The 26263-nt window shown below is 37.7% G+C and overlaps 1 protein-coding gene across 1 annotated transcript in view; it reads right to left on the minus strand.

The window, feature by feature from the left end:
* Positions 1 to 17712: 17712 nt before the first annotated feature.
* The window catches only part of SPRED1 (sprouty related EVH1 domain containing 1), a 146777-nt gene continuing 138226 nt past the window's right edge, over positions 17713 to 26263 (minus strand). Inside the window, exons 6-7 of the mRNA XM_027870014.1 lie at positions 25919 to 26026; positions 17713 to 24110 (exon numbers count right to left, since the gene is read on the minus strand). Coding sequence (XP_027725815.1) covers positions 23460 to 24110; positions 25919 to 26026 — 759 coding nt within the window. The 3' untranslated portion in view covers positions 17713 to 23459. The remainder of the gene's footprint in view (positions 24111 to 25918; positions 26027 to 26263) is intronic.

The raw sequence follows: 26263 nt of genomic DNA on the forward strand, positions 1-26263 counted from the left end.
CCTCTTAGAACTCTCTGCAGAGCAGAATGGCAGCAAAGTTCTGCGACTTGTTGCTTTCTTTAGACTCCTTTAGAAAGGCTCAGGGAGGCTACCTAGTATTTGTTCAGACACAGAGTATAGGTATAGAGCAGAGGTGGCAAGCAAACCTCCATGTGCAGCCTGAATCAGATTGAAATGTAGCTGGGAAACGTTTAACAAAATAAATAAAGATACAATAAAACATAGACAATGTTAATTGGTGGTTTTCTAAGTCAATGACCCCTGCAGGGTTTTAAGTTCGATACCAGTGGCATAGAAGACTCATGACAGTCCTTGGGACCAAGAGCACCTTACTCATTGGTATAAATTCTTTGGACTACATTCTCCGGAAGTCCCAGAATGAGCCCATAGCAACGTGGTGTCACCAGGGAAAGGTTCTAATTGCTGAAGAGTGTTCCAGAAGGAAAGAATGTGTGGCACCCATGAATGCAAAGGTAAATTGGTCGGGAGCTTGGGCTATGCTGCACAAGATTACCCCAAAGCAGCTACATTGCAATTGGTAGTAGCTAAGGGCTGCTATATGCACAAAACACTAACCATCAGTATATTGGTGTCAACCCTTCCCCCTTTAACTCTGGAGAGTAGTGTGGCTTTCCAAATTATGGATGAATGGGAGGAATTTATTCTTCATTTTCTTCACTAAATAATCTGAACCCCAGAAAATCACTTGGCAGCCATCATAACTCTACTTCACGTAAAATTCGGGCTCTCAACTACTTGAGGGAATTCAGAGCACACAATGACACAATGGCAACAGGCACATGTATGCCCTCAATTCCTTCCCTTGTCACACTTAATCTATAGGACCTAATTCTCCAGTCTCTGGGTACTTAGTGGACGTCATTATTCTTCCGGCCTCTCAGTAGAAAACACGAATGATGTTACTTACCGGTATCACTAACTTATCAAATTACGAAATCAATTAAAAAATTAAATCACCCTAAATCATTTGTGAGGAAGCATGGGGTAATAATGGATAGAGAACTAGCCTTACAGTCAGGTTCAAGCCGATGGATGCTATGTGGCCATGGGCAAGTGACTTAAGTGGAGAGAGCTGCCATACTAGAAGTTCACCACAATGATTAAGTCACAACATTAGACCAAAACAAACAAAACATCCCCCAAGTCATTGAAAGGCTATTGCTACTGTTGCACATTAGAGGTTTTCTTTGAGGGCTAGAGCAACAGCAAGTATTCCTAATTTGCCAAATGGAGACTAAAACTAGCTAATTTAGCCATATGAATTAGCATTTGAAGCTATGACTATTTTTACAATGTTCCACTGGAATACTTGCTGTTTCTCATACATGATACCGGCCATCCCCTGTCTCTCAGCTTGCCTGGCTTCCTTCCAGCCTCAGCTCAAATTCCACCTTTATCAGGAGGTCTTTTCCAATCCAGCCTTCCATTTTTCTGAGATTCACTTCCATCTGCACTATATACGTATCTTGCACATACATAGCCAGTCGCGTGTTGCCTTTCCCCGTGAGCTCCTTCAGGTCAGAGACCCAGTTTTTCATCTTTCTTTGGATTCCCAGTGCTTAGCACGGTGACACACATAGTAAGCACTTAATAAATGCTTGTTGACTGACTGACTGACACATTTCCAGCAGGACTGGAAAATGAGTTATTCCAGACGAGGCATTAAATTGACATTTTGTTAGGAGAGAGGAGACTTGCTTGCTCATAATTACTTTCTATTTGCTTCACTTCCTTAGTCCTTAAAATGAATTCAGAACTTCTTGGAAGTAAGAACACTAATGCCGAGTAAATATTTTTAATAATGAATGCCGTTTTTATTCAGTGTTTAGAGAAATGACGGTTCTCTTGGCAAGGAAAATCTTTGCATAGAAAAGGCAGTATTCCTTATTTCATGGGTGAGGTAATTAGCAATGAGCACAGTAAAGTCTGTGAATGGGGCCAGAGGTAACAGGCAGGCAAAACCAAAGTAGCAGAGGGTCACAGTGTGGCTTCAATGAGACAAAGCAAGTGTGGAAAGCCACTGTGACAGTCCAAATACCAAATGACCCGAGTAAATGTCTCTGTTGGTCAAGCATTCCTAGGCAAATCAAAGTGGAAAACTGAGGCACTAATCCAGGGAGTTTAGTACAGTGACAAGAGGACGTAGCATATTTTCCATACTCAAAGAAAGTGTGTAATCTGAGTGTGTTTCCTGGCATCTGGGGAACCCCGGAAGATGCTTGACAGATTAATGATTGGAGACCTAAATACTGCCCTGACACCCTCCGCCCCCAAATTGTCAAGGGAACACAGATTGAGAATTGGAAGGGATTACACAGGTCCAAATTCCTCATTTTATAGATGAAGAAACGGAAATCTAGAGAGGTTGGATGACTTTTGAAGGTCATGCAGGCAGAAATAGAAGGTCTTTGAAGGAAGAGATTTCCATTTTTATCTTTGTCTTCCCAGTGCCAAGCCAGCTCAGTGCCCGGCAAATCTAGACATCTAAATTCTTATTGAATTGAATTGGTGTTCCTAAGTGTTCAAACTCTGGCCCAGGCAGTTTGACAGACATGAGAGAGGGCTGGTATGGGAATTAGAGGAGCCAGGTTCAAACCCCGACTTTGTTACTTACTAGCTGTGTAGCCTTGAGAAAATAGATTTCTCTTTCTGGACTTAAGGAATTCCTTAAGTTTCCTCTTCTGCAAAATGGAGTTAGGTGAGAAGCCCTAAATCCTATGATTGATGATTTCAGATTGAACCCTCTGAAAGAGTGCCTCATTCTGACCTTCCTGAGTATTCTCTAAAATCCCACCCTTGCCTCCACCCAAAGAAAAATCGTGAAGCACAAGGGGAGATTGGAAGAACAGTGCTTGCCATGCCCCATGTTGACCACTCTGTGCTGTTTAGAATGGTCTCCAGTAGCTCCTAGGCTGGCCTTAATCACCTCAATTCCCTCTTCATCTTTGGGGCCCTGGTGATTCATAGTGTGATCTGTCAGGGAGCTGAATTTAGTAAAAAGCCTTCTTGAAGTAAATGGCAAAGGGAATGAATCAGGCCACGACTTGGTATATGACCTTTGCCAGTTCTAATAGAAATGTCCCCATTCTGCTGGAAGTTACAATGCTGTGATTGAGAAATCTGCTCCAAATGCATATGTCTATGCATGCATGAAGGAAGCTGCTTTTCAGCGCTGGATGTTTTACAGCAAGGGGTGGCAGCCTCTCAAAGCTGAGGCGTGCCAAGGAGTAAGGTAACCAGATTGGAAACAAAGGTTGCAACACTTTTTTTTTTTTAGAAAGCTATATCACTGTGATTACATCAGTAAGCACATCACTGCTTTCACCTCCCCTCCATCAATCTCTGTCCAGTTCAGTACATTGTTAATTCAATGCCCAATTTAGTAATCTAAATACAAAGAACAGCTTGGTATAGATAGGGTCAATACTTACCTGCACCCAATTTCCAAGGTAAAATACTGGCTAAGGTGATCAAACACTACCCTAGTTTTTCCCTTTGTTCTTCTGTTATTAAGAAGTAGGGTGTGAATATGCTGAATCTCACAGGGTAGATGGACTGAAAATACCCTGCCTCTTAAAAGTGTGTGCCTATATATGCATATTGCGGAGGAAGAGGAACTGTCTGGCTATAACTATCAGCAGTGTTTAATGGGAGCCTAAAATTAGAAAAAAGTTATGAGGACTAGATATGATGGCAGAAATTGACCCATATGTTACCTGAGATCAGCCTGCATGCCATCACTTGGTTTTGGTCTGGATCTGTGATTTTTTTGGGGGGTAGGGTGGAAATGGTTCTCCCTCCCTGTGATCAAAAGAAATGTTTCCATTGCCAAGTATCTATGGGCAATCAAAATGGAAAACTAAAGCATGAATCCAGGGGATTTGACTCGCTAATGAAAGGTAATGACACAGTTTTGATATCCAAAGAGGCAGCATGCTCTGAGTGGAACTCTCTGGCATCTGGGACACCCTAGAGAGTACTTGGCAATAATTTTATCAGGGCAAAAACACCACCCTAAACATGTATATGAATTATAGTCCTGAGAGAGTTCCCGAGGGGATTGGGAGGTTAAGAGACTTGGACATGGTCACATAATAAATATGATTTGTTTAGAAGCAGGACCTTAACCCAAGTCTTCTTGAACATAAGACCAGTCCTCTAGTTTTGCTGCAATATGGTACCTCTGGTGCCATTTTGGATATAGTGAAATTGGATGCAGTTTGGAAGAAAACAATGAAACTGACTACAGGGTTGGCAAACAGGCTCCATAGGAAAGGTAAAAAGAATTAGCATTATCTATCTTGAAAAAGAGAAGACCAAAGGAAAGAAGGATGGGATTTGACAACAGCCTTTAAAGAAAATGTTGCAGAGTATAGGGACCGGCCATTGTCTAGCTTTTCTTATGGCAGAACAAAAGGAAGATAATGTGGTACAGGGAAAAAGAGTATTGGCTCTAGGATCAGAGGACCTGGGTTCAAATTCTACTTCTGACATTTCTGGAGTGATCTTGAATGAGTCATTTAAACCTTCTAGGCTTCAGTTTCTACATCTGTAAAATGAGAGGCTTGGCCTATGAGGCCTTTGAGGTCCCCTTCAATTCTAAGTCTATGATCCTAAGACAAGTCACCAGGATTTACTAAAGGAGAGTGTGGAATGTCTTTCCCTAGTGTATGAAAAGGAGAGGATAGGCCTCCACGTACCTGGAAGCGGTTTGGGATCTAGATGCTGTCCGACCGAGGTAGCAGAGACATGGATTTCTGGTGATTCCAGTAGTCCACCATATTTCTCCCTCTAAATTAAAGAAAATGTGCACCATGAACAGTCAGCAGCTAGTTATTTGTGTGTGGATTATCTCCTTGGTGGATTATCTATAGCAAATTTTCAGTCTCAGACTGGCTGTCCCCCATGCAGGGAATGCTCTTCCTCCTCCCTTACATCTTTTGAAATCCCTGGCTTTCTTTAAGCCTCACCTCAAACACCATCTTCTGCATAAAACTTTCCTGTCTAGCCAGCTTCTAGGGCTTTCCCTTACAAAGTTATCTTATATCTATATTGTATGTATGTCATATACACCCATATGTGTACATATCTTCTCCCCTACTAGAATGCGACCTCCCCGAGGGCAAGGGCCATTTTTTTTGGCCTTTTCTTTGTATCCCCAGCATTTAGTACAGCATCTAGTACATAGTAAATGCTTAATAAATTCTTGTTGATTTGATTGATTGATTGTTTTTTGCTCTGGCTGCTTAGATTGCTTGTGAATCATTTCTTTGCTCAGCCCCCTTTATGCATATCAGTCAGTTGATATGTGCTTAGAGAATGGAAAAAGACTTTAAATATCAGTTTGATCAAAGCTTAAATAGGAAAGTGAGGATGCAAGATTGAAGTTACATTCCAAAATCAAAGAGAAATGACTTTTGGATTACCTGCAATTTTGGATTATCTACAGCATAGCATACCCTCCATCAATACATATCATTGAGAAATGACTGTATAAGAACATTTCTTAAACTCAGAGTTAGTACCCTACAAAGTGGAGTTATTTTTCTCTGTGTATGTAATGATCCGTTCAGTACAAAAAGGTGCCAGGTTTCGACTCCCACACAAAGCAAACCCTATCATTGCCTCTCTTCATTTCCGTGAGGACCCAGTATGGAGTTAACAATAATGATACTCTTCTGATTCTGTCTCATCTTAAAATTATCTGTGGATTCAGGTTCTCCTAGGGCCCAAGGTACACTCCAGTACTAACTAGAAGGTGTGTTAACCCTTTCAGACACAGTTTAGTGCATTGCAGCAGTAACAGAGGCATTCCTATAATCAGCCTCATCATAGCCTAACTAGACAAGTGCTCATCATTGGTGAAGCACCTTCTTAAGCATTTTGTGTGTATCATGAACCCCTTTGGCAGTTGGTGGAAGCCCATAGGCCTCTTTTCAGTCTAGTGTTTTCAAATGCATAAAATAAGATACATAGGATTACAAAAGAAACTAAGTGTGTTTAAATGTAGTCCGTAGACAGGAAAAATGTGATCTAATTTCAGGTCTAAAAACTACAGTAATTTTGTAGTCTTCATAAGTGTAATCGATATTTGGCGATACCCGTAACAATTGTCATGTGATATGAAAATATTTCTGATTTCTATTAATAACAAAGTCAAGGTACTGATAATCAGATCATAGTTTATTGCCTGCATTCGCAACTGGAGGAAATGCTACATCACAGCTACAAGTAAGGAAAAATGAAGATACATTTTTTTCCCCTGTTCAATTTCCTTATCTCCTAAAATCCCTCCAGGTTAAGGACCCCTGAGGTACAGTGAGCAATGGCTTTAGCTATCTGGACCACTTGAAATTTAAAATATCTGCTTGAATATCTAGTAAAATGTCAGGTTTGGGACAGTAACCGCTGTTGTACTCTTAGTTTTTGGTCTGTCTTGGAGAGAAAGATTGTGGTATTCTAAGATCCAGTGTGGACCTTCTGCATGTTCTTCATGTATGACATTCCATCTTCCATCTGTATGCCTTTAAACTTAGTGTGCCCCATGCCTGGAATGCATTTTCTTCTCACCTCTACCTTTTAGAATCTCTAGTCTCCTTCAAAGCTCAGCTCAAGTACCATCTCCTACATATGAGGCTTAGCCTGGTGCCCCAGATGCTAGAATCTTTTCTCTTCATCATTAGCTTGGATTTATCCTGAATATCTTGCATATACTTATTTTTATACATTTTCCTGGTAGATTGGATGCTCCTTGAGGGCAGAGACTGCTTTTTTGGTTTTCTTTCTGCATTTCCAGCACATAAAACAGTGCTTGGCACTTACTAGGGGATTAATAAATGCTTATTGATTGACTAATTGATTAGCAGCAGTAGAAACTGACTTATTTGATTGCTGCTGCTGTGTGGTCCAAGGCACAGGGCTTGGACCTGGGGCTTCCAGCTATCCCTTTCCCAATCTTTCCAAAACTAGAAGTTAGGCAAACCTCAGATCAGTGTGTAGTATCTACAGGGAGAAGGGAAGAACTCAGCCAAACCATATTTGAACAGATTTGGAATGGCTGAGAAAGGGGATCATCTTACTAACCTCCTGAGACAGGGTGGATACTGGTCAATAGATTCTAACTAAAAGAAAAATACAGAATAGGTTAAATGCTTGTGATCACCAGAAGGAAAAAGGAAACAAATGATCTAGAAACAGTACCTTCATTCTACTGCCACTGGAAGCTGAAAAAGCACATAGAGAATTCATGCATCTTAGTGTCATCAGAACCAAGCCATGGCACCCTGGCCATCAGAGTCTTCATAATTCCTCATTACTTGTTTTCTTTTTAAAGTCCTGTGGCTAGCATAAGGTGTTTAATCAATGAAGTGCTATTTTTCACGTATGAGGTTGATGCTGTCTCATCCTCAGACAGTCATGAGCTTTCCTTTTCCCTTCCCACTATCAACGATAATCACCGATTTTTACAGAATCATCTAAATGTTCTTGTAGGGCTTCCTAGATTTATGGTTGGAATCCATGGTTGTTGAGCAGAAAAGAGCTAACTAATCTCCATGGATATTAAACCAGTGACCTCATCTTTAATATTCCCAGACTTCATGGGAAAGACCTACTGAGAGTCCCCCGACAATTGTCAGGTCCTTATTGTCCTGAGCCACAACCAGTGTCTTTAGGAGTGCTAATAGGTCAGGTGGTACATGCATTGAACTCATGTACAGTCTTTTTTGAAGTACTAATTGCCAAGGCACATCTCAATCCCCTTTAATACTAGTGACTTCCCTCTAGTAATCAATTCAAATTTGTCCTGCATATATTTTATTTTTATTTTTTATTTTATTTTATTTTTATATATCTTTCCCCCATTATTCTGTAGCTACCTTGACAGTGGGGACTGTCTTTTGCCTTTCTTTGTATCCTCGGTGCTTAGCACAGTGCCTGCCTGTAGCAGACACTTAGTAAATGCTTGTGGACTTGACTGGACTTAGATGATCTTTTCTATACTTGTGTCTGGTCTTTCAATGATCTCAGAGATCAGTGCCTGCTGACCACGGAAGATCTAGGATGAAATGGTTCTCATAAACAACTCAAGAATAATGAGCAATCAATAACAGTGCCTGTATGATCTAGCTATGGTCGTGCTCATGATTTATTATGTGCACATCTCGGTTCTTTCTATAGACTTTTAAGCTTCTAGAGGTCATGACTGTTGTATTTTTGCTTTTGTACCCCATTTGCCTGGCATGGACTAAGACACTTAATAAATGCTTATTGATTGAGCAATAGGGTAAGTGTTATAATTATAGAACTGGGTGGTAGATAGGGAAGAGACACTCTGCTCCATCAATAATTTGCCTCCCAATCTTAGTTGGGGCATCGCAGAATTATAAAACCCTGCAAGTCACTGATACAGGCTCAGATTCATTTCCCCACCAGGAATGAAGGCAACTAATTACTAAGCACACAAGAGATTTTACAAATAGATAAGCGACTCCTAGAGGAAACCATCCACAAAAGCCTAACTAATAAAGCTTCTCAGAAGGTTGAATGTGGGAAAAACTCAAAATGAGACAAAAGTGAGGCACTAAAAATTTTAGGTGGGGCTAAATAAATATGGAAACAAAAATCTGCTATATTCAGTTGGAGTCATGCACTGTTCACAGACAGTAGAAACAGGATGGGCAGTTGGCTAAGAGAAGTCTGAGAAAAATATTCTTCGTGTAGAAAGACAGAGCTAAAAAAAAATGCCTGTAGTATCTCAAGAAGCGATACCATATACTAAGCAAAACACAAGCTAAACTTGTATCCATTATGTCCATGGGAAGTAGGGACGACTTAAATCGACTGTAAATCAAAAGGCAGGAAGTTGTGGATGGCTGAAGGCTGCCACTTAATGCCTTCCCATTACCAGGAAGCAAATAAAGGTTTCTTTGTTATAATGTAAAGCATTCAGGAGCTTCCTACTTAGAGGCCCAGGACGGCGAAAAGGCTGACCTTTCCGTTAGTCATTTTCACCTTAAGCATTCAAAGCACAGAGAACAGGACTTAGCTACATTAATTCTCTTTGATACTAATGGGAGCCATGCAGCTAATCCCATAGGCTTTCCTTTGAAAATTCAGGATTAGTTGAGAGTCAGTTAGAGTAATAACACATCCGTGGAAAACACAAGGTAATAATAATTTTAAAAAGACAAAGACAAGTATTTTAAGGGAGAAAAAAAAGTCATAGGAGACCAAAGGAAAACAAATAAATGTGGAGAGTCCCAGAACTACGCCCCCTCCTCTTATCCTGGCTGCTCAATGGTCCCTCTCTCCTTGTATTTCTTTTCTTTCTTTCTTTTTTAAGTAATAAATTAATTTATTTTTAGTCTCCAACATTCACTTCCACAGATTTTGAGTTTTAAATTTTCTCCTTTTTCCTCCCCCCTCCCCAGATGGAGTGCAATCTGATATAGGCTCTACTTATACATTCATATTAAACATATTTTCACATTAGTCCTGATGTAAAGAAGAATTAGAACTAATGGGAGGAACCACGAGAAAGAAGAAACAAAACAAAACAACAAAAGAAAAGGAGAGCAAATAGTATGCTTCCATCTGCATTCAGACTCCAAAGTTCTTTCTCTGGACGTGGATAGCATTTTACATCATGAGTCTTTTGGAGTTGTCTAAGCTCCTGGCATTGCTGAGAAGAGCTAAGTCTATCAAAGACAGTCATTGAACAATGTGGCGGTTACCATGTACCATATTCTCCTGGTTCTGCTCATTTCATTCATCATCAGTTCTTACAAGTCTTTCCAGGTTTTAAAACAACCTTATATTTCTTATAACTCTTAGTCTGCACTCCTCCTTTGCATGTACCACATTCTATCATGTTGTATATTAAATTATACTGTGAGCTCCTTGAAGTCAAGGACTGAGTCATTAAGAAAAAAATCTTTGTACAGCCAGTGTCTGGCACACAGTAGGTGTTTAATAAATGTTCATTGAATTGAATCAAAGGGAGGACTCAGAAAATAGGTCATTAGTAAAGGACAGTAGAAGGGCAGCAACATTAAATATTTAATATAGGATGAAAAATGATGTAATCACGATCAAGCCTCCAACCATGACTCGTAAATGGAAAAATGAGCAGTGGAAATAAAGGAATAAAACCATTCTCAACAACTACTTTATCCTTTCTTGTTGGAAAAATTGCTACGAAGGGGTCACTGTTTTGGCAATTCTTTGGCTCCTAAGATTCTCTTTGGAACTGTGAGAAGATAATGAAATCAGCTAGTCTTTGCTTGTGAAGCAGTCCATCACTCACTATGGACAGACTATCCTAGTGAAAATACGGGACAATGAAGGGTACATTATAGCCATATTGTAGACACCTTACTTGGTCAGCCACCTCCAGGGTATAATTAGAGAAGCATCAGGAAGGAACCCAGACTGAGCAAAAAGACTTCTTGCAGAAGTCTAGACTGGGCCTGGAGTCAGAAAGACCTGAGTTCAAATCCAGCTTCAGACACTTACTAGCTATGTGACCCTGAGCAAGTCACTTAACCCTGTTTGCCTCAGTTTCCTCATCTGTAAAATGACTTGGAGAGGAAATGGCAAACCATTCCAGTATTTCTGTCAAGAAAATCCCAAAAGGGTTCATGAAGAGTTGGACATGACTGAAAAACAACTAAACAGCAACAAAATTAATAATAGCATAAAAGAGCATTTTGTCTTAGGATCTTAGCCATCCTGAGGAGAGGCCTTTCAGACATTTCTCAGAGCCAGGACTGTTTTGCTTAGTCAAGTACAAAATGCTGAAGAAATCGCTGGAGGAAAATTTGAAAATAAAGTGACCAAAACAATCTGAATGGTATTTGCACTCTTTTCTGGTGATTTAGAATTAAGACATAGATGTTAAACTGATACATGATTAAATGAGGCAATTTTCTAGGGAGGCTACTGGAGGACAGAAACAGAAGAACCATGAGGGAGGAAAAATCTCAGCAAGATCATTTCTATCTAATCAATCAACCAGAAAAGATTTACTTCGAGCCTGTCTTGGTGCCCTAGCACTGAGCTGAATAAACAGTATTTGATGGTGAGCAATGCAAAAACTACTTGCTGGAATGGGGGCCACGACCATCAGTAGGACATGGGGCAGTCACCACAGGATGGTTTAGAATTAACTCAGACAACAGCACTCCTTTTGGAATGAATGTTCTGGAAGGCAAAAAGTTCCAAAGCAGATTTTTTTTTCTTTCTTCTTTTTTCCTAAGCAACTACTACCACCAGTTTGTTTCTTTGCTGGGCCTCCCAGAAACACTAGTTTCCTTTAAATGGCCAGCCTTGTCTGGAAACCAAGTATCCTTTCTTGAGCTGTTGGCCCCTCGGGGCAAAGTAGCATGGGCATCAGTGTCTTTGGTCAAAGTGTCCTAGGGAATGATATATTGAGACCTGCAAGAAAACTACAGGCAAGAGAACTGCAGGTCAAGACTTTTCCCTTTTGACCTAGCCAGATTGTACTGACTTCCACTGTCTCATCCGCTGGATTAATTCAGGACTAACAGAATTTTTTAAATTCCAAAAATCAACATCTCATACGGTGGCATCTACTGCTTTTGACTGTGTGACTCTTAAATTTGGTTATGTGGCACCCAAAGATATCTCTATATATATGACTTAGGGCAAGTAATTTCATCACTTGGGGCTTCAGTTTCCTAATTTGTAAAATGGAGCTGGACTAGCATCATACAGTATGTTAGATGTCCTACTAAGTGGCTTTATCACCCAGAAATGTGATAAGTATTGTATGTCTTTATTGTCGTCATTGATCAAAATTTTGAACAGACCAAATAAAAATGTTAAAACAACACTGATCCATAGGGTCCTACATTGTAGATCTTCCACCAAACTGATGTTAAATGACTCTTCATTTCCAGCTATTCTATCAACTCTGAATCTACCTACTTGTGTTATCACCTAGGCCACATATCATTTTTTCATCAAGAAGAACATGAAAGACTTTATCGAATTGCTTGCTAAAATCTCTATCTATACCGTCCTCCTGACCTACAGTCCAGTAGTAATATCAAAAAAGGAAATGAAGTTTGTTTGCCACAAAATTTTCTTCATGAAGCCATGAGGGAATCTTTGTGATTACTCCTTCATCTAAATATTCCTTAACTACCCCTTTAAAAATTTCTTTTTAGAATTTTGCCAAGAATAGGAGTCAAGCTCACTAGGCTGTGGTCTGTAGATTTCATCTCTTTCTTGAAAAAAACAAAAAACAAAAAATAAATATTTGCCCTTCTTTCATCCTTCAGTATTTCTAATTTTCTCTATAGTCTTGCAAAAGTCACTTACAGGGGCTCAGAATTTACACTTACCAAATCTTTCAGTATGCTTGGATGTATTTTATCTGGGGCTTATAAACTGAACTTATTAAAAGCAACTTATTAAGACTAACTCGGTGGTACAGTGGATAGAGTACTGGGCCTGGAGTCAGGAGGACCAGAGTTCAAATCCGGCTTCAGACCAGACGTTTGATACTTACTAGCTCTGTGACCCTGGGCAAGTCACTTAACCCCAATTGCCTCACCAAAAAAAAAAAAAGTAAGTAGGTGTTCCATTACGATCTCTTTACTTATCTATTAGGCACTTTTATTGTGATCTTTCCAGCCAAAGGATCATTGCCCTTAACAGAGAGGAAAGTAAGAGTTGAGTAGCTTCGCTTTCTTTCACTGGTTGTCATTGTCCCGTTCAATAATATTTCTTCTTTAATGGTTCTCTTTTCTGTAACGTAGGGGAAAAAACTCAACCAAATCTCCCAAAACTCAAATTTAAAAAATCAATCATTAACAAAAATCAACGCTCCTTGTTGTCCTTTGGTTTCCTTACCAGCCTTACACCAGAAAAATTGAGGAAGGCTATCAGAATATTAGATAGACCCCTTGTGGCAGAACTATGGGAGGGTATGGACAAGACTTAGCTGGGACAGGCAGAAATCTATGGGTTGTGATGGGTTGTGACTTGTCCTATTGCAGGTACTTATATTGATCGATAAGATTACAGGTCCGCTTGTGTATTTAAATGTCACCATGAATCTTTCTATTGCCCTTTGGATGATTTATAGTTTGAATTTTTCAGGGAACTAGCATCATTGAGAACATAGTGGTGTTAATGAGATGGACTTTTGTTGCAGCAAGTCATTTGGGATCATTGAAAATACAGTTCTGAGCCTAGAAGGCAGAAGTTCAAATCCTTAAACACTTTACTGACTGTGTGATCCTGAGTAACTTCTTCATCTTTGGTTGCTAATTTCCCCATCTGTAAAATGAGAATAATATACCACCTACCTCCCAGTTGTAAGAATCAAATGAAAATATTTGAAAAGTGCTTAATACAGTGCCTGGCACATAGTAGACACTAAAATGCTTATTCCTTTTCCTTCCTTCAAAGGATCTAGGGCTGACAGTCATTTGATCTCTTTCAGCCTACTTCCTCATCTGTAAAATGGGGAAATCTTAGCATTGACCTCTCAGGGAGTTGTGGGGATCAAAAGAGATAATATGTACATAAGCACTTTGAAAACCCTAATGTACTATGTAAAATGCTAGCTAGTACTATGGACAGAAACCTTAGAAATCATTTAGTTCAATTTTCTCAGTTTTATAGGTGAGGAAATTTGAGTCTTTGTCTTAAAATTTCCCGCTTTCCTACTTAAAACCTCCTGCTGGTATTAGATGACATGCCTGTTCTCAATTGACTGTAATCTAATATTCACCTTGATAGTACAGATGATATTTTTTGCCTAGTATCCTTAGAGCCTTGTACATAGTAGGTGCTTAATGTCTATTGCACTAACTCACAGACATAGGCAGCAGGCTCATTTTCCTAATGTCATCTATTCCATGACAATTTAGGAGCACACATAACTCCAGGCAGATAACAGTCCAAAGAATCCTTCCTTTCCACATACACTTACTACATGGTGGGCTCATAGCACACCTTCCTACTCCCCCTCAATCTCTCTCAGCGTGTTTCCTTATTCGTAAAATAAGAGATAACAGCACCAACCTCCCAGGTTGTTGTGGGGATCAAGTGAGATTATATACATACACACACACACACACACACACACACACACACACACAGATACACATACATATATATATATATACACACACATATATACAGATACACATACATATACATATATACACATACACACACACATATACATGTAGGCACTTTGCAAACATTCCATTTTATTTAATGGAAGCCCAAGCTTAAGGAGAGGTCTTCTATAAGACAGCATCTACCTTGTCAGTTCCTAAGTTTCCCCATCAGAACGATAGCTAGACAGATTTGCCATTTTCAAAAAATTATCCAGTCTCAACACTAACCTTCTACTGAGCCTCTGACCTGGAAGTTGGTCGAAGTGATTCAGACATAAACTATTTGATATTGGGTAACCCGTTTGGGTAGGCAGCTAGGTAGCTAGAGGGCTGGCCCTGGAGTCAGGAGGACCTGTGTTTAAATTAAGTCTCAGACACTTCTTAGCTATGTGACTCTGAACAAGTTACTTAACCCTGTTTGCCTCAGTTTCCTCACTTGTAAAATGAGCTGGAGAAGGAAATGGCAAACCATTCTAGTATCTTTGCCAAGAAAACTCCAAATGCAGTCATAAAGAGTTAGACATGATTAATCCAAAAAAATCCAAACAAAAACCAACCCACCAAAAAATTCTTTTGAGGGTTTCCATTTCTGTTAAATGTGGTTGAAGGGAGGTGGATAAGATAATCTCAAAGGTTACTTTTAATTCTAATATTTGATGAATTTAGAAGGTTTTCCTTGAGTCAGCTGTTTCTGTATGGCAAGCTTAAATTCTAAATAACCAATCCTTTTCATTCAAGGTTTTCTCAATAGCATTGCTTCCTTGGCATTCCAGTTGTGTGTGTTTTTTTTGTATGTTTGTTTGGTTTGGTTTGGTTTTTACCAGCAACATTCCCTTTTGCTAGTCTAGAAAGGACTGCTAATTGGCTGACATCCTATTATAAGGCCCTGTCTTGAATTTTTCTTTTAAATGACAAAAAAAAAAATGGCTTAAATGTGAATTTTTAAAACATATACTATCAAGGACAGCTATCTTTCTTTTACAGCTTTGGGGAAGCAGGGAAGATGCTATAAGGGCTTGGGGCAGATTTATTATTTTCTTTCTGGATTAGAACATTAGGGAGTTTTTGTTTCATGTTGCATTTAATAAGATTAAATGGTTATATGGACTTTGATTTTCAACCTGGAATGTTAATACTTAGGAAAGCAAAGGCAGAACAAGGCTCCCTGTGTTCTATTGGGTACTGAAGAGGCTAGAATATTCTAGCCCAAGTTAATGATTGGGAAATTGCTTTTAAACTAGAATAGTACTGTTCTGAAAATATAGGCCTCTTGATTTCCTTGTATCATTTCCAGTATGGCTGGATCTCTGTTCGAAAGCTTGAGGGAGGAGGGAATACTAATCTCACCCTTTTATAACATTTGGGAGAAGTGGTCCTTAAACTAACTGGAATGCTGGTCCAAGAGCAGGCTTTTTGGAATAACTGACAGCACATGGCTGGCTCGTCATTATGGAAAAGAGCACATTGTACACAGCAGATGACTCATCTGGGAGTGCTGTTCAATACTGCCTTAGGCAGAGTATTTCTAGTCTTGGCAAAAGAAAACAACCCATTAACAGCAAGACTCTTGGACTCTAATTTGTTCCACAGCGTCTTTTGGAGATTACCAAGAACAGTTGAGCCCGATGGATTTTGCCACATACTGGATTATATTTGGTTCTTCCAGTTGGAGTTGTCCACAGATGATGTGTGGAAGACATCTTCAAAGTATTGCTATGAGTTTATAACCTGAACCCTTAAAAACTTCCAGGTGTTTTTCCAAATTGGACTTCATAGGTAATTTGAAAGAAAGACGAAGGACAGTGGGAGTGGGGAAGAAAACATACTCCTCAGATGGACATTCTTCAAGCCCAGGAAACAAAATTTTAAAACCTAGAGGGGAAGGGGCCTCATTTTGGTAGGTCAGTAGCTGAAACTAGGCTGATTAGCTGATTATACAGCTCAGTCCCATGAAGATGAAATTGATAGCAATATATCAAAGTCTATCACATGAATTCCTATGCATGGTTTCTCGCCCTCCCTCAAACAGAATTCTACAGACTGAGTGGGATAAGAAGTTTTTGTTGATGACATAAAAATCCTGAAGAGATTCTAATCAATCCCAAGGAATAAGAAGCCCCTTCAGTTAGCCCACTTCCAAGACAACATGGAGAAACATAACCTTAAGGCAGGGGTTCCTAATCCTTTTTTTTGGGGGGGTAGTCTGAGAAACCTATGGGCCCCTTCTCAGCATGTTATTAAATACATCAAATAAATGGGGCACAAAGGAAGCCAACTACGGTGAAAGCTATGAAAAAATTTTTTTTAATGTTTGTGGACCCCAGATTAAGAACTCCTAAGTTAAGAGGCAGCTTGTATGATGGAACACATACCACATAAGAGCAAAATGTAGAGTATCAATTCCAAAGCTCATCAAGGAGAGTGAAGTAAAGATAGACCGTGTGGGGATTTTAAATTTCTTCCCATTATAACAAATGCAGTTACAAAAAGAGGTCTGAGGTAAACAAAGTTGAAAGTGTCATAGATTTAAAACAGGACAGGGACTATTTAAGCAATCATCCAGTCCACTCCCATCAATTTACAGAAGAGAAAACTGAGGGTCTAAGATGGTCTAACTTACCTATGTTTACACAGGTAGTAAGCAATCAAAGCTAAGATTTGACCTAGGTCTTCAGATTCCAAATCATCCCATGATGACTCTGGGTTTCAAAATAAATTCACACTAAATGGCCCTGTTTAACCTACATCCTGTTTAAGAGTCTCACTTACAAGGAAACCAATTTGGTCATCTTGTTTACATCCGTAAATTTACAGATGTAAACAGAGAGGAGCATCAAGGCTGGGCTTTCTACTTTGAAAACATGTTTTTGTTGATATTTTCCTTAAAATGTTAAAAATTTAACATTATTTAATAAATTTTATTGTTATTTTATTTGCATTACACCATCATAGTTTTCCAAAGTATCCTTCTACCTTCCCCTTCCAGAGAGCCATCCAATATGACAAATAGTATTTTTTAGAAGAAAAAAAATCAGCTCAACTGATACATTGAGATTTCAAAAACATGTGCAATGTTTAACACTTCAGGAATTTCTACTTCTTTTATTTCGCCATCCATTGTGTAAAACAGAAAGCTTTAGACTAGGCATGGCAGGGTCCTGGTCCTGGTTTACCTCTAAGTCTCTGTATAATCTTGGATGGGTCAGTAACTATTTCATCTCTCTGGACCTCAGTTTACTTATTTGTAAAATGAGAGCAAGACTAGATTACCAGTCTCTAAGATCCTTGCTAATGCTAAATCATACAATCTTTGATCAAGTAGCAATTACCTGTGAACTCTTTTAACCTCAACCATCTCTGCATGAAAACCTAAAATTCTTAGGTGACACTCCATGACAAATATCACACTTCAACATTCTTAGAAGAGAGAAGGGATGAAGGTAATGTGCACACAATACTATTTATACTTGCTCACTACATTCTTTTCACCTGCTGATTCATTATAGCAAGAATTAAGTGTTTTTCAGCAGTCTTGATTTTTAACAATATTTTATTACAACAAAGCACATTCTATTAAATTCACTTAAATATGGCTTTTCCTCTACTGTAAAGCTTAACATGAAAGTTTATTGTTTGTCTTTTAAAACAGTTTCAGGGCCAAGTTGTCAGACTTTTTGAAAGCTTTGATCAGGCCTAGAATTTCCTAAGAGAGAATCTAAAGGAAGTTTTAAAAAATTGAATGGTAGGCCAGTCAAAAAAGTTTTACAAGAATTACTTTTAATTTAAGCAGTAACTTTATTTGTAACACATTTTCATTGTCAAATTGTAGCAGACCTGTTTTCAACTTCTTTGGTGAACATTAAACTTTCTTTAGATAAAGAAGTCTTATGTTTATGAAAACGTAGGAATAAAAATAGCAAAAAATTGCTTTATAACAAGATTCAATAATACAAGACAAGCCTAAGAAGTCAATTCTGAACTATCTATATTCAAATGCCAGCAATGGCATGCATAAACGAAAAGTTTATCCTTGGAAAGTATTACATGAATTTTATTGTAGATTTACTTTCCTAATTCAGAAGTAGCAGGAAGAGAGGACTAGCCTTGAATTAGGGAAGATTAAAGTTACTTAACCTTTCAATATCCCAGGCAGCTTCTTATGACCCAAAGTTGGGAGTTTCCTTACTGATGAAAGCACAGGGTTAGAAGGACAATAAACAAAAAAACTCTTCCCCATAACACTTTATTTAAGCAAGTAATAAAACTAGGTTGTATTTTTTGAATAAATGCCAACTGACAATGGAAAGTATTGGTTGAGAAGCACACAGGGTATGGAACAAGGTGCCAATTTGGGATTTAAAGTTGCTACAAATGCTCCCAAACCGCTCTTAAAGAATTAACAGTAATTTGTTCCTATGTCAGTAAATGGAAATGCAGCATTCATTATGGCTTTAAAACGTCATAATATAATCAAGAAAGAACTAGTTATTTGAGGTGACGTTTAAATGAACTTTGGGTTTTAAAAACAAACGACCCTCAAATAACATTTTAACTTTTAAAAAATATGACTAAAAACTCTAATTTGTTATTCTTCGCTTTTAGCTAACACCTCATGTGTCAGTGTAAACAGGCCCAGGACATTAAGAAAAAACCCTTTTTAATTTCACAATAGGTTTAATCAGGTAATTACAGGGTGGGAACCACTAAAAACAAACTGTTTTATGATATTATCTGATATGTCCCATTACACAAATATGGTGTAACAAAAGTTACAAACTTATATATGCATATTTACATTACATACTGAAAAGTACCAAGCTATATATTCGTATACATAAAAGGAAATACATCTATGATGAGTTAAACTAAATCATACATTGCTCATTATAAAGAAAGCAGTTGAAGGTAATGGGAATAATATACAAGCGAGGCACTTTTTGAGGTCAGGGTAGAAAGCAAATGGCACTATTTGCAAAAAGGAGAGGCAGTGTGTTCACAAAATCTATGTACCATTTATAGTGCAGCTTCAAATACAAAGGGTTTTACACTAGATAATGCTTTAGAATTTTCAAAATTAATCACAAAGTTTTTAGTTTAAGTTTTCAGGAACAAAGGGTAACATTTAGCAGTGCACCAAAGCATAAGGAAGTTTATAACCACGTGGCTGCTAGGCAAACAGTAGCTTAAGGCCTATTAACATCTTTGCTTTCTATCAATCACCGTGGTCTATTTTTATTTCATGTATGAAATTGCTTGAAAAGCACATTACAATGGCATCGTTTTAAAATTTAAGGTTCAATCTCAAGGACAGATGGGGATCACAGGGCAGGGTGGGACAAAGAAAAAAATAGTATATTTGTGCTAGAGTTTTCAGGGTTTTCTTGGAAAAGTGATTGAAGTTCAAGTCAAAAAAGCAAGGGGCACTAGTGTCTTCAGATAATTCAAGGGGCCAATGTTTAAATATATTTCTTTTTAATGCAGGAAAAAATTATAGGCTTGCTTAACGGACCATTTGCTTGGATTTTAAACAATACTATATATAGTAAAGTACAGGATGCAGTCATCGAGTTTCAACAAATATTAACAGGACATGTGTGATACTATGCTTTAATCCTCCCTTTCTCATATTCTGCATCTTATCTGGATTTATAAAAAACTTATTGCGCTATTCATTAAACAAAAAAGCCCCTAGTAATGACAGATGATATTTTAAGCATAATCAGAAAGTGCATCTTGTTTTTAGTGTTACTCCAAGAGCTAGTTATGGGTATAGCTGTTTGCATAACCAACGAAACTAGGGAATTTCAATCTTTTGTCCTTTAAATACTAAACTCAAACCATCACTTTCCTTTTACACACACATTCTCTCTCTCTCACACACACACACACACAATCTCTCTAATGAATTTGCTACAATATAATCCTTGGCAAAGTTCTCAAAAATTCTTCCTTTAACACACAAATTTTTTGTGGTTAAGGTTTTTACCAAGAAATAAATTATCAGAGCAGAACTAGTTTAATATCTGTCCATATAGGAATTCAATGCTTACTATAGTTGCCAGTTTTAAGTAATCCATTAGTTTTTAAATGAAACCTTTATGGTTTATATACCCCATAAATGACAAAAAAAAGGGAAATGACAAGGTATTCTAGGCTTCAACAAGACACTACAGGGGGAAAACGACTATAGGTTTTTCTAAATATTTCTTACTCCTGGCGTCCTGAGGCCAAAGTGCCTTTCCTTAATAGTCCCTGACTTGTAAACACTGGGGTGTGTTATCACGTCCCTTATCTCAAGGGTTTTTCTGGATGGGTGTTATCCCAGCAGGTGGCGCTGAAGTGCTACAGCTGAGCTGTCTTCAGAGATCAAACGCTTCTACCCTTTAAGGCTAGGCCAAGGGAAACATCACTCAATAATGGTAACACAGGTAGACCTCATAGGATTGTTTCTTTCCATGTTACTTGGCTGGTTGTATTTTCTACTTTCAATATCACAAACAAAAAGCCTAAGGAACTTTTCAGAGGAAAGTTCAATTGTAAAAAGCATTAAGGGGCAGTGTAAATAAACCTTTCTTAATTTACTTATACTTTATCATTTACTTATACTTTGGTTTCCCCACATATGGACTGATAAAGGTATCTGTTTCCATGTCACCATTCTAGCTAACATAATCTGTCCTTCCATAAAGATCCAGATATATTATGTCATTAGTTTATGGCATAGATTGATTTTCCTAGGTTTATCGTGTTATTGGAATAGAAACTGGGTGTATTAACTTATAAAGACCCAGGATGAAATAACAACCTGTAACATCCATATTCATAATTTTTAATGAAGCAAATTGTTTTAGATTGTAAAGGAAAGAAAGGGGGAGGGGGTGGCAAAATCGTAGCAGCAAAGTGGTTAAACAAATTGAAAATATTAATGCACAAATTCATTAAAAATATTAAAGCATATCTGTTGCATATAAAATACAGTACAGGAACAGGAGTCGCACTATGATGATTAGTGCTCAACAGAGGAAATTAAGTTTGTTTCTTTCCAAAAGTATATACACAGTACAATTCCACAGCATTTTCCTATATAGCCAGCAAGTTCTTTTCTTCAGTTGTTCACACTTTGCTCAAACCTGAATTATAAACTAAGCACTTACAAATATCAAATTTCATTCACGAGGAAAAAAAAACCAATCACTCTCATTTTACCAATGAAGAGTAGTTTTGAAAGTTAACAGTCTATTCTGGGAAATCAAGTTTAGCTGAAAATGTGATGGGTGAAAATTATCCACAGTAGCAGCTTTCAAATATATAAACTGTAAAAATGAGATTTAAGACTGCTGCTACAGTGTTAATGTTCTTGGACTTAGCTCATCTGAATGATTTTTAGTACAAAACTAGAAAGAAGCTCTTTTTCATAACTTCTATAGTTATCAATATATTTGTCTTCTTTTCAATGTGAAATAATACTTCAAGATGATCTATGTACACAATGTTGTCAGTTCAAGCTGTCATATAAATATAAATGCTTTCTTTAAAAAAAGTATCTTACAGATAGTGTTATATACATTGTTCAGTTTGATCTTAGGGCAAGAAAAGGAAGGTAACAGGCTTTAGTATGATATGTAAAAAGAAATACATGACATTAAGAACCTGCATAGAAAAGGAGCTTCAAAAGGTAGTGTGATTTTTTTTTACTTTCATTGCCTACAATAACTCTTTAGGCCCTAAAGAAGGGTATTCTTTTCTAAATTTAGTCCCTCTTCCTTCCTCCGAACCCCCAAGAGAATCTTTCACAGAGCACCCCTCAACTTGGTTAGAGTTTTAATGTAACATTAAAAAATTACTAAAATGACTAAAAATTGATTACTAAATGAATTACTAACATACTAAAAAATGATCCCTGGAGTATTACACAATCTGTTAGAACATTATCCAATTGTTATTATCCAATAAGTAATACACAGCAGATTTGAAAAAAAAAACTTATAAAATGTTTCATTCATATACTAGATTAAGTTTTTTTCCTGTTTTTTTTCAACCACACCACATTTTAATGCAATATATTTATGCTTTTGCCAGTTCAAATAAAAATAAAATTCTGCAACAGAATGAAGTGATGTTACCATGGGGGATGGGGGTAGGGTGAGGGTGGGTGGGGTAAAATAACAAGTACTAGGATTAAGCCCAAAGATTAATAAAACAGCTGAACACGATCCTAGTTTTGGAGAATGATAGCTGGAGACACCTCAAACGAACATCCTATTATAATTATTTGGTTATATCCTTTAACTTGCTAAACATTTGTAAATGCAATTAAAATATTTTAGAGGAGGAAACCCCAAAAGAAAACAACTTGCTGGTTGAACAACACAAAACCCCACTTTTTTTCTGATAATGTTTAATCAGTCTTTTTTATATATAAAAAAAATAAGTGTTATGTTCCCATCAGAACATCAGACAATTACATCTGTGCTTAAAAAAAATTGGTCACTCAAGACTATTAGAATATCTTAAAAGGTTTTAGATTACCAGAATGTACAGATATAACTCAATACAAACTGCAGTTGGAGGGAAATGAAGATGAAAATATCAATTCATTCAAGTGGAATAAAAATGCAACTAACTATACGAGTTAAATATTCAAAATATGGAATGTGACAGTAGATATAAATGTATCTACTATAGAAATGGGAAGGGGAAGAAAAGTTCATTATGTAATAATTCGTACCTTATACTTAGTTAAATATAAACATTTGTTATTTATACATAAAACTGATTCCAAAAAACAACTAATAAACGATTTAGTTGCACTTCAGTTTCATTTCTGATATCTGCCAAGTGTTAACTTTTCTTAGTTTGAAATCAACCGTCACTAGTGCATTTTTTGTTTAATTATGTGTCAAATGCATTCAGTTCTTTTTGAAGATTCCTCCCCATCACCTAAGCCATAAATGTACAAAATGCCAAATTAATTCCTTTTTAGTTGGATCAGAGTTTGCACCCTTATAATAATATAGCCAATAACCAGAAATGGCTTCCTTTCTCAAATAATCCTTTACAACTTTCAACAAAATGTGCCATGCACTCGAAGGAAACAGTCCAGCATGGCTGCTAGCATCTGTGAAATGGCAAGAACTGACGAGTTCTGCGGCTTCTTCCATGGTTGGCCCCCCGTGACGCCAGGCCAGATGCCATGCCGCTTGCCAAAAGCCTCCACAAATCCAAGTTAGCTAATTCCTGGAAACAAAGACTTCAGACTCATTTTGGCACCAGCCGGTTTCATCCGGCAGCTTTGTGTTTTCCTCCACAGCACCCACATGCCTCGCCACAGCGATGGCACAACCGCAAGGGAACATAGCAGCACATGCATGGCGCAATGAAAGACAGTGCCACCAGGGCCAACCATCGCAAGCAAAATTTGTCATCACTGGTGTCACATGAACAGGGGTCAGAAAAGTCTCCCTCCGAGTCTGACATACAGTGATACAACATGCTCTCCGCGCAGAGCATGCAGCTAACTTGGTAGATGCATCTCTTAATAGGGTCTGGAGCATCCTGACACTGTCCCCTGCCATTTTCTTCATGGTTAAACCTCTCCTGGCAGTATATGCAGCGAGAACGCTCACCATCCTCTTTTCTTCTTTTTGACTTCTTAAATTTTAATGAGGAAGACTGTGTCTTAAATACCACAGAGTCTTTGAGCGCATTTAACTTAGTCCCATCCTCACAGAAGTACAGAGAGTCAGGTTTTTTACTGTCTGATTTTGAAAACTCAACATTAGAGTCAGTGTCATCTCTCTCCAAGTCATTTTTCCACATGTCAGGATGCCTGTAGTCTGCATAACGACGTATTAAAATATCGCGAGGATTTATTCTGACAATTTCATCCTCATCCTGAAAACTGACATGCCTGATTGTTTTCAAAGGTGCCTAAAAGGAAACATAAAAATTACCGAAGTCAGAAGGACTCAGAAATTTTGATTTTAAAAAAATATTCTCTAACAAGAGATCAAATTTTAGAAAAAGGAACCCTCTACACCCTTTTCAACTCAACACCTTACATTGTGAAATAGCATAAATAACTTCTTAAAGATGGTATTTTTGGTTTGTTACTATGGTGGGGGTTTTTTCTGTTAAAGTCAGTTTTCTTATTATCTCACTTTATGGACAGGAGTTTATAGCCAGGTATGACAAGGGAGACTTGGGGGAAAGAAAAGGATTCATGTCCCTATTACCTAATGGGAATCTGGCTCCAGCAAAACTTTTAATACCACCAACTGAAAGATGATTAAAATCATCAAATTTTCAACAAAATCTCGATTTTTTAAATAAAACAACAACAACAACAACAACAACACATTTTTGATAGGTTTCTATTTAAAGGAATTCATTAAAAAATAAAACAAAACTCAAGTCCTACTGGAATATTATGTGTTCCAAGACAGAATAAGATTGTTCTGTTAGAGTGAAGACACAATTTTTCTTTTTTCTTTTTTTTGCTTTTTGGTGAGGCATTTGGGGTTAAGTGACTTGCCCAGGGTCACACAGCTAGTAAGTGTCAAGTGTTTGGTCTGAGGTGCGATTTGAACTCGGGTCCTCCTGACTTCAGGGTTGGTGCTCTATCCACTGCGCGTACCTAGCTGCCCCCAGACACAATTTTTCAACAGCTATTCTATAACTTTGGGGATGATTAGGTAGATCTAGCATGAAAATTGTCACTGGCTGATAGATATTACAACCTTCTTAATTTAGAACAAAAGTGAACATATTTGTTAGGGGTACTGTCCAGTACTCAGTTTGTCAACTAACAATAATTTGTTTAATCTGATGATTATATACAAACGGGGTCCATGAAGTTAAGAAAAAAAAATCCTTGACTCTATAAAGAAATCAATTAATAAGCTGTCAACTTATGGTCTGTGACTGCCTCAAAAGAGAAGAGCAGCAAATACAGTTCAGTCACCACTTGCTGAAATCTACAAAGTCTAGAGTGAGCTTTGAGCTAACCCAGAAGCAATTGTTCCTCTCTGTTGTGAGCATAATCTGGCTTTAAGTCTTCAGTTGATAACACAGAGAGAGAAATTTATACACGTGCATACTTCATGTGCTAAAATGAAGCACATAACTCACTTCAGTGATCTGGGGCAGAAGGAGAGGTAAATACTGGTAAGCAGTGGAATCTGTAGTAATTTGAACATTGCTATGTGGTGCTCAATTCCCACCATGCCTGCCCAGTAATGGAAGCGGCACTGGCTCTCTCCTAGTTTCAATTTTGAACTTGTGATAAGGTTTTTAGCAGTGTCATGTAATTCTTCTCTTTTTTTCAAGTATTTCAAGTACATTTTAGGGCTTAAGATGGTATGATAAAATTTCATTCCTTTAAAAATATTACTTCAGATTTTTAGAAATTCTGGGAATGGATCCATTCTTGACACTAAACTTAGAGGGATGCACAAGAACAAAAGCTTCAAATAAATCCTAATAGGCTTTACTTTATATAAAGTCTATCACTAGAAAATTCAAATGTAAAGCTCTCTAAAATCTGTTACTTGAGACCTCAGAGACTCAGGGAAATGATCAATCATAGCAGCAAACTGGCTTGATGAAAGCTTTTCAAACATATTTCTTAAAGTGATTTAATTGCGTGATAAAATATCACCTCCTACAATTTTTACTTGTATACTTTCAATGTAAAAGAGCCATATTACAAAGCATTTCACGGTGAAGAGGTAATTTACCCGATTTTGGGATTTCAGATTTCCACACTCCTTTGAAACTGGCCGATGCACATAGGCCCCAGATCTGGCCTGAAGGGAAGGATCCAAGTCTGGCTGGTTGAATGTTACCTGTAATATTAAACATTTCGAATTGAGTGACAAGAAAATGGAATCCTGTTTTCTATTAAAACATAAAAATTAACGTGTTTTTCATTACTGTTTACATTTTTAATACTACACAAATAATTCCGAGCAGATTTGACAAATTTGCTTCTAATTAAAAGTTTTATTTTATTTATTGTTTTTCCTCTTTTACATTGCTATTCTTAGGCTGAGAGTAGAGTTATTTATTGAATATACAGTTAG

Source organism: Vombatus ursinus, unplaced genomic scaffold, assembly GCF_900497805.2.
Source record: "Vombatus ursinus unplaced genomic scaffold, bare-nosed wombat genome assembly UNPS02014794.1, whole genome shotgun sequence".
In the NCBI taxonomy this organism is placed as follows: Eukaryota; Metazoa; Chordata; class Mammalia; order Diprotodontia; family Vombatidae; genus Vombatus; species Vombatus ursinus.